This window comes from Notolabrus celidotus, chromosome 9 (assembly GCF_009762535.1).
Source record: "Notolabrus celidotus isolate fNotCel1 chromosome 9, fNotCel1.pri, whole genome shotgun sequence".
In the NCBI taxonomy this organism is placed as follows: domain Eukaryota; kingdom Metazoa; phylum Chordata; class Actinopteri; order Labriformes; family Labridae; genus Notolabrus; species Notolabrus celidotus.
In genome coordinates, this window is record NC_048280.1 from 2,105,024 (window position 1) to 2,114,838 (window position 9,815).

Consider the following 9,815-nt stretch of genomic DNA (forward strand, 5'->3'; position numbering starts at 1 on the left):
GAACAATGAACAATAAATTTTTTTAAAGGTGACATATCATGCAAAATTGGCTTTTTAATGGTTCTCTACCTGAAATATGTGTCCCTGTCTACAAACCCCCCGAGAAGGAAAAAAATCCATTCTGCCCCTGTTCTGATTTCTCCACCTTTCTGTAAATGTGTGCTGAAACCAGCCGTTTCAGACTTCAGTGTTTTTGTTACGTAACAACAATATCCGGTCTGTCACGGAGTCAGAGCTCGGAGCTTGTTCAGCCCATAGACTGTATAAAATACAACTCAACCCCTCCTCTGTTTTTCATTACCTGCACACATGTGTGCTAACAAGGAGCTTAGGAGGGAGGCATGCTAGTTGTAGGCTGTCTTAATAAACACAAAGGTCGGTTTGACTCCCCACGTCTGCAGATTTGAAGATCTAGTGGATGATTTTTATTTGTCATGGATAAGTGCTAGCGCTAATTAGCATAGCCACATAGCTATATGTTCGTAGCTGTAGCTGTAGCTGTAGCTGTAGCTGTAGCTGTAGCTGTAGCTGTAGCTGTGTACCAAGACACACGTCGACATACTGACAAATAAAACAACAAGAAACACTAAATCTGTGACCAATCCTTCATAAAAGGTCCTGCTGCCTTTCTGGCAGAGGTCGGTTTTACTCCCCACGTCTGCAGATTTGAAGATCTAGTGGATGATTTTTATTTATCATGGATAAGTGCTAGCGCTAGTTAGCATAGCCACATAGCTACATGTTCGTAGCTGTGTACCAAGACACACGTCGACATACTGATAAATAAAACAACAAGAAACACTAAATCTGTGACCAATGGTTCAGAAAGGTCCTGCTACAGGCGCCTCTCCATCAGGATCAGATTCTGGATCAGATTCAGAGGGTTGAAGTAACGCGGGTCTGTGAGCAGCCGTGTATATTCAGCCAACATGTAAACATTAGATCAACGTGCTGGAGAGCCGAGGCCACACCCACTTCCTGAGGGGGCGTGGTCAGAGGGAAAACAGAGTGTTCTGATGAGGAATGAAGAAGAGGACTTTTCAGGCAGACCAAAATCTGATTTCAAAGTGTTTTTTTGAGCATAAACTTTAAAGACATGTTTTTGGGACCTCTTAGACCAATATATGTTGATGAAAAAAGCGTGATATGTCCCCTTTAATGAACAACAAAAACATGAACATGAACTCCCCCACCCAATCAAAAAGTTAAATGCCCCCCACCCCCCAAATAAAGTTCCATTCAAAAACTTAAATGAAAGGAGTCCCCCCCCCCCCAAAAAAAAGTGCCATTCAACATGTAAAACAAAAACCTTGCAAGCCTAGTTTCTGCATGTTCTGCATTTTTGCCAAAACCTTTCACGCAATGGCCTCTTCCTGGGCCTCATCATTATCCTCCATGTTCACCTCCTCAACATCCGCCTCCTCCTCCTCCTCCTCAGTGTCACTGTCCAGCCTTGTTGAAGATGGCTCTGTGTCAGGCTCAATTTCAACAGAAATATAGTTGGCTAAACAACTGGAATGGTCTTCAAAATATTTTTCAATTGAAGTATAAATTCTTGTATGGTTACAAAAAACCGTCTTGCAGGAGTCAGAAGAAACAGCATCACATTTGAGGTAGCTATAATAAGCTAGCCTCTTAAATGGTCAATGAAATGACAAAATAGCTTACATTTAGCACCTGACTTACCAGCTAGCTATCTACTGTATGAATACATATTTATTTAATTTTTGCAAGTTAAACAATAATACCATTATAGATCAAATATATTTACCCCATAATATTATAAAAAACTTACTTGACTTTACATAATCCACAGGCTCAACTGTGTGGCTTCAATAGTCTTGTGCTTTGGGCTCAAAAGTGTGGCCTCCAGGGTTTCAGCAATCATCTGTGCTTCATGTGATGGAGGAGTGCACAGTGCATGCAGGGGGCGTGGCCTCAATAGCCCTGCAGTAAGCAGTGCTGTGTGCATGTGATTGAGGAGTGTACTTGCATTAAATCTGGTTGTTTTAGCCAAGATTATGCTACAATATATTTTCCCCAACTGTATTTAAGTTCCCTGTTGAGGGCCAACCTTCAATTTTGTAAATGTCTTCATTATTCCCATAAATTCCTGTTAATTCCCATAAATTCCCATGGAAAATTTCCAACTTTGAAAATTCCTGGAATTTTGCAACCCTACTACATACTAAATCCAAATGCAGCACATTCATAGGTAGTATGTAGCAGGCCATTTAGAAAACAACTGATGTCTTGTCCCTGCAGGCAGCATGTGCACCAAACCGTTCTCCTACGTGCAGCAGAAGCTGCAGCGCTTCTGTGTGGAGGAACAGTGTCAGTGCATGACAGGTAACGTCTGCCTGTTGATGTCTCATTCTTAAACATTCGATCTATGTTTTCCGTTTTAATGAGATGTTTTGTTTTGTTGTTGTTTAGCCGCGTGCCCTACCTACAGAGCAACATTCGATTCAACTCTGACAGCAGTCAAACGAATTGAAGAGACCTGCCAGCCTCACATCAAGTACGGTGAGAAGACCCGGTGTTAATGAAGCGTGCATTTAACCTACGAAGACGACAGCCTCTGCTGCTGAATCCATAAAACACAATGACATCATGTTTTCTGTCAGTGACTGTGTTTGTCTCCCTGCAGCCTACAGGGTGACAGTGACGTCTTCAGCAGCAGAGGGAGACTTCACGACATACACAGCCACCGTAGATGAAGTCCTGAAGAACACAGATAAAGGTGAAGCAGGATCAAGGTTTCTCAATAATCACGCTCTTGTCAATCAATCATCTTTATTTATTTACAAATCACAACAGATGTTATCAGACTCTTTCCAAACAGAGCAGGTCTAGACCGTACTCTATGTTCTATTATCAACAAAGACCCAACATCAAGACTGGATCAGATCCAGTCCCATCTTACAGACAGGACTCAGTCTGATCTCATCTTAATCCACCATGAGCAGAGCACTTTGCAGCATTTAGCAAGTTACAGTGGCAAGGACAAACTTCCTTTAACAGGCAGAAACCTCCAGCAGGACCAGACTCATGTTAGACACACATCTGCTGAGACCGTGTTGGAGAGAGGGATAGAGGGAGATGAAGAGAGAGAGAGAGAGAGATGATAGTTTGGGAGACGGATAGTAGTAGTTGTAGCAGCTGGAGTCTGGCACGTCCACAGCAGCAGAGATCCAGAGGAACCTACGAGACAAGGGAGCTCAGGGACTCCAGAAAGGTCTATGGTTAGTAACTTTAATGGGACAGGAAGAGTTAAATAAGTGATCCCAGTGTGTCAGTCCCCCTGGCAGTCTAAGCCTATTGCAACATTTTTAAGATCTGGTCCAAGCCTGATCCAGATCTAACTATAAGATTTATCAAAAAGGAAAGTTTGAAGCCTACTCTTAAAAGTAGAGAGGGTGTCTGCCTCCTGGACCCTGACTGGTAGATGATTCCCAAGGAGAGGGGCCTGAGAACTGAATCAAGTGGCAAGGACAAACTTCCTTTAACAGGCAGAAACCTCCAGCAGGACCAGACTCATGTTAGACACATCTGCTGAGACCGTGTTGGAGAGAGGGATAGAGGGAGATGAAGAGAGAGAGAGAGAGATGATAGTGGGGAGACGGATAGTAGTAGTTGTAGCAGCTGGAGTCTGGCACGTCCACAGCAGCAGAGATCCAGAGGAACCTACGAGACAAGGGAGCTCAGGGACTCCAGAAAGGTCTATGGTTAGTAACTTTAATGGGACAGGAAGAGTTAAAGTAAGAGACAGACAGAGAGGGGAGAGAGAGGGAGAAACAGGATCCCAGTGTGTCAGTCTAAGCCTATAGCAGCATAACTAAGACCTGGTCCAGGTGTCATTCATTGCGTTGCCGCCTGTTTCTGATGTTACACCACCTTCCTTTGTTTTGTCCCTTGTAGATTTTGAAGCAGTGACTTTAAAATCAGAGGTGTATCTGATTCAAAAGGTCACCTGCAATGCTGTCAACATCCAGAACAACAAACAGTACCTCGTGATGGGAGCCAGGGGGTCAGAGGTCACGCTGAATCAGGGCTACAAGTCAGTATCATGTTAAAGCAGCCGTAGTTCCTCCTCTCACTCCGGTCTGATGTGACTCTGACTTTGATCGGTTTCATTCTGCAGGTATCGCCTTACTCTGGACTCGGAGGCGTTGGTGGATCTCTGGCCGAAAGACTGTAGTACTCCTGAGTGCTCGGACTACATAGCCCACCTTGAGGACTTTGCTCTGGAGCTGCAGTTATCCCGCTGTCCTGACTCATTGTAACTCAACAGACTCACTTTTAGACTCAATACTGAAGGAGAGTTTGTGAAGAGCTGTGAAGATAAAAAAATATAGACTCAAAGTGATATCAGCTCAGGACATGTCAGTTTGAATGTAAACATATTCTATTTCTTTTATCATTTCATGATCTGCTAATAAATCAAATACACTGTGTGGTCTCAGTGTAACCTTTATGTGTAGCTTATACAATATTCATTTGGCTGATTAATGGCAACACAACAAATCAGTTTAAATACGCTACAAATATTCACAGAAAGTCTGCTGCTTCACGGCATCACCTTCATTAATTAATAGCAACATTACGTAAAGTACTAAGGTGCAATTTTGACAAAGATCTGACTTTTTTTTTAATTTTACTTTATATCTTTACTACCCTTTATTTTAGAGGAATGTTATTGCATGTAGAATTCCTAGAAAAAAAATCTGAATTCTACAATCAAAGTCAAAATTCTTAGATTAGAGTCAGAATTCTGAGATCAAAGTGAGAACTCTAAGATCAAAGTGAGAATTCTAAGATCAAAGTGAGAATTCTGAGATCAAAGTGAGAATTCTAAGATCAAAGTGAGAATTCTAAGATCAAAATCAGAACTCTAAGATCAAAGTCAAAATTCTGAGATCTAAGTGAGAATTCTAAGATCAAAGTGAGAATTCTGAGATCAAAGTGAGAACTCTAAGATCAAAGTGAGAATTCTAAGATCAAAGTGAGAATTCTAAGATCAAAATCAGAACTCTAAGATCAAAGTCAAAATTCTGAGATCTAAGTGAGAATTCTAAGATCAAAGTGAGAATTCTGAGATCAAAGTGAGAATTCTGAGATCAAAGTTAGAATTCTAAGATCAAAGTGAGAATTCTAAGATCAAAATCAGAACTCTAAGATCAAAGTCAAAATTCTGAGATCTAAGTGAGAATTCTAAGATCAAAGTGAGAATTCTGAGCTCTAAGTGAGAATTCTGAGATCTAAGTGAGAAGTCTGAGATGTAAGTGAGAATTCTAAGATCAAAATCAGAACTCTAAGATCAAAATCAGAACTCTAAGATCAAAGTCAGAATTCTTAGATCAAAGTGAGAATTCTAAGATCAAAGTCAGAACTCTCAGATAAAAAAAAACTGTGCCCCAACGTGTTCGATTTCTAACTTCACATATATAATAATGAATAAAGGATTATCTTATCTTATTTTATCTTATCTTATCTTATCTCACTTATCTTATCTTATCTTATCTTATCTTATCTTATTTTATCTTATCTTATAAGCACCAGCCCAGCTATTAGGGCCCGTACACCAACAAGGTCGGCGAAGGCCCTTTTGGAAGCCTAAGGATTTAGATTCTTTCTTTCTACCTAGTGAAGTAAATTGCCTTTTTGGAGCCTTCAGCATGCCTGAAAACTCACCAAACTTGACACACCCATCAGGCCTGGTGAAAAGTTTGATATTCTTTTGGTCCCGTGCAAAAAGTCACAAAAATGGCTCAATAGCGCCCCCTTCAGTTCAAAGGGCACCCCCTCAAAACGGTTCAACCCACTAGGCTCAAAGTGTGAGCATCCTTGTGCAGATTGAAGAACAGTCCATGTTGTAGTACTGCTGTTGACCAGAAGGCAGGGCTATGACTTTAATGAAGTCATCATCTGAAGGAACGCTTGTGACAGATCATCATATAAGCTGTTATCATGGGAAGCATGTTAAAAATAGTTTATGAGAGGAAATACCTCATGTGTCCAAAAAGTGACACTAGTCCTATGAGCAAACTGAATATGTAGATGAGTTCAGGCTGGGGCCGCGATGAAACATGGAAAATTTTGAAAAGATCGGAGATTGTATGTGAAAGTTGGTACCATGTATTTCCAGAAGGTGGCGCTATGACTGTATTAGAGAAAATAACCCATAGATGTGTTGAGGAGTGGACCTTCATCATGAATGTGAAATTTGAATGCTGTATGATGGAGCTATAAATGTTTTAGTTTCATGGCGAGACATCAAAGTTTGAGGCATCGCCAGTGACACGCCCCTTAATGACAGGTCACAGTGTGAGCAGTGATGCTTAATGAAGGGTTGAAGGCCTTTACTGAGCACATTAGAGGAGAACACGTTCAAAAGAGGATCTATACATCACAAAGTAACACGTGTGAGTTCCTGTTGCCAGTAGGGGGCGTTATAAGATATATGTGAATATTAGCAGACAGATCTGTTCAGAACAGCTCACTTATCATGCATGAGTGATTTGGTCCTGATCCAACGTTGCACGTGAGAGTTATTGAGGCTTTAAGTTTTTGGCAAATTGCCAAGAAAAGCTCCAACTTTGACCTTCTGCCACGCCCACAATTTTTGACGTAAGAGAATCCCTTTGATAAATGTTCATCTCCAATGTACAGGCCCTCCAGGAAGTTGCGATTTCGCGATCGCAACCATCAACGCAAATTCAACCAATCAGCGCGTTTTTTTTGAGGCCCTACAATTTTTTACAATCACCGCAACTTTCCCGCAAATTTGAACAATTACCTTAATCTCAGGCCTTGAACGTCATCGGTTTTGCCATCAATTTGACTTCCTTGGAACATAAACGTAAGTCCTCACTTGATCGGCACTTTTCAAAAAACAAAACAAACACGGAGAACGGGTGAAAAGAGGGGACAGCAGGCAGGACAAGTCACCATGACAACGTTATTATTTATATATTGAGGGGCTCAGTGTTCGCTTGGTCTCTACCTGCAGCAGGTGTTCTTTATGAACCAGCTCTCCCTCCTCCATGCATCTCAATCAATCAATCAATCTTTATTTGTATAGCGCCAAACCACAACAAACGTTATCTCAAGACGCTTTTACAAACATAGGAGGTCTAGACCACTCTATGTCAAATTATGAACAAAGACCCAACTTCAAGACAGGGTAAGACTCAGTCTAACCCCACCTTAATCCATCATGAGCATTGCACATCGCAGTATTTAGCTAGTTACAGTGGAGAGGAAAAACTTCCTTTAACAGGCAGAAACCTCAGGCAGGACCAGACTCATGTTAGACACACATCTGCTGAGACCGTGTTGGGTCTGGAAAGACAGATAGAGGAGAGTAAGAGAGAGAAGTGATAGTCTGTCTCATCTTCATTGAGGATTTTTTTACCCTCCAGTGTGCGTTAGTGACAAAGACACAACCGGGGGACGTCTGTTTACTATTTGATGTTTGACGTTGTTGCCGTGGTTACCGTAAAAAGCTCTGCATCTACAGCTTGATTTAATCCAGTTTGGTGAAACATCAGACACCTTCAGTAAGTTTTGATCAACTCCTAGTCGTCAAAGATGCAGATTCATTTCTGAGTGCCGTGAACTAACTGACTGTGCATCAGTCACTGCGAGGTGCATTCAGGGACCGTCGTAAATGTGCAATACAGTCCTTTCATGGCATTTTACTGTGAATCAAGAGAATCAAAATATAGTCAGTGGCCACATCAAGAATGTTTTCTAAAAACAACTGTAATTTAGCATATTTACTCACCCCTGAGATGTTATTGGGGGAAAAAAGCAAAACAAATAATCACAACTTTCACCACATTTTTTTCAAAAAGCTGTCGCAAATTCAGGCTTTTTGGGGACGCAACAACCACAAAAAAAATCCTGGAGGGACTGAATGTAACTTCTATAGAATTTGTGTTGTTTGGAGTTGATCGAATTTCGATTGAAATTTGCATCCCTAGTTTAAATACATTTTATTCAGACCCTCCTGGAATCAATGATTTCTGTTGTTATGAATCTCCACAATATGCTGGACCGGGATTCACATATATCCAAAGCAGCGAGTAGTGACATCATCGGCACCGACAATATTAAAAAAACTGAAGTTTGGATGCATTTTGAACATCTGTCTCCGATCCGCTGCGATCCGGCTCCATGCTCTCTCGTCCATCAACACCCACCGGTTGCATTTTCTGGACACAGCACAGAGCAGGACCGCCGGACAGCTGGAGTCATGTGACCGAGGTTTTCCCGCCGTAATCCCTGAATCAAGGATTCTCCTCCTCCTCCTCTCCTCATCCATGTTGTCTTTCTGGTCCTCTGAAAACCTCTGACCTGTTGACTCCAGGCCTGGTTCCACTCATCATGACTTTGGTTTGTTGTTGTAGTTAAGTGAAATACGATCTGGTGATAACACAGAGTGTTTTATTCTGAAAATTAACCGGATGTTTTCATTTTGTTTTGGTGAAACCTGACTTCCTGTCCCGCTCCATCTGCTCTGTTGAGATTGATGCGTCGTGGTACAACATCCGGCAGAAATAGAAGTCTTGTGTATCTGATCTGGAGGACTCCGACCTGCCGGATTAGAGACGCAGGCAGAACGCAACGGAGTGGATCCAGTGGAAGTTAACACATTGACTAGAGTAAAGTCCTATCAGATCCAGGGCTGTGATGGATCGGAGACAGACTGGAGACAGATCAGACAGATCTGGTGGAAGTCAGATGTGAAAGTGTCCCTAGATTCAGTGTTCGTCTGTCTTCACATTAAACTGGAAACCGCTGTTCTCTCCCCCCTCGCCTAAATCATCATCTCTTGAAACTGAACTTGGTGAGCTCACACAGCAGTGGTGACAAACATCTTCATCCTTCCACATGAGCAGTAGTGGCAGCATGTAGTCTTGCAGCCTCTCTGTGACTCTGGGAGGCGGACACGAGGAAGGTTAAAAGGTCTTCTGGAGAATGCGGGCATCGATCCCGCTACCTCTCGCATGCTAAGCGAGCGCTCTCCCATTTGAGCTAATTCCCCCTCCTTCTCTTCTCTCTCCTGCTCACCCGAGTTTCTCCTCTCGTCCACTCACACCTCCCTCCCCCCCTCCTCCACAGCCTGACCTCCTGTCCACGTCAGAGTCCACTTCCCTCCCCCTCCATGCTCACTGTGTCTGCAGGGGGAGATATAACCACACTCCTGATCGAGCCTGACTTCAGGGGTGAAGCCAGATTACTGACTCCTTCAGTGTGCACACAATAAGAATAACCTCACAGACCAACGCACAGAGAAGTCTTTGAATCATTGAAACATACGAGACAAGGTGGAGGAGTGGTTAAAGCAGAGACTTCTAATCCAGTGTGCTCTGCTAATCCACTGTTCCTGAGCTCATTACAGTCGAGCTCACCACTCTGTCACCTCACAGGGCAGCACGCTGAAGGGCTCTCCTTTACACACATTATATCTGCTTCTCAGTCCCTTTTGTGGTCCTCCATGTTGACTACAGGTCAAAGTGTCAGCCTGACTTTCTGAATCAGGAATAAAACTCTCCAGAAACTCAGAATATTTCAAATCATGTGAGGTGGAAAGCTTGAAAGTATAAATCTGTGTGAGCGTTCAGTGACAGCAGCAGCAGCAACAGGTTGTTGTCTGTTTAAGAGCTTTTGGCTCCGCCCCCTTGGGGAACCCCACTCTAAGGGGCGGGTCTTCACTGCTTTTCTTCATCCTGATTGGACAGGAGACAAGCTGTCTGTCTGCAGTCTCCTCTGTGATTGGCTGTGAGGCAGATTTCCTGTGTGGATTC

General features: G+C 42.7%; 1 protein-coding gene and 1 non-coding gene across 2 annotated transcripts in view; one reads left to right on the forward strand and one right to left on the reverse strand.

Moving 5' to 3' along the window:
• Positions 1-4,477, forward strand: part of c5 (complement component 5) — a 27,694-nt gene extending 23,217 nt beyond the window's left edge. Inside the window, exons 38-42 of the mRNA XM_034692185.1 lie at positions 2,266-2,349; positions 2,437-2,526; positions 2,651-2,743; positions 3,922-4,060; positions 4,145-4,477. Of these exons, the coding sequence (XP_034548076.1) occupies positions 2,266-2,349; positions 2,437-2,526; positions 2,651-2,743; positions 3,922-4,060; positions 4,145-4,286 (548 nt within the window). The 3' untranslated portion in view covers positions 4,287-4,477. The remainder of the gene's footprint in view (positions 1-2,265; positions 2,350-2,436; positions 2,527-2,650; positions 2,744-3,921; positions 4,061-4,144) is intronic.
• A 4,502-nt stretch (positions 4,478-8,979) lies between these two features.
• On the reverse strand, positions 8,980-9,052 carry trnaa-agc. Its single transcript has one exon. It is a non-coding gene; the product is annotated as a tRNA-Ala (tRNA).
• Between the last annotated feature and the right edge of the window lie 763 nt (positions 9,053-9,815).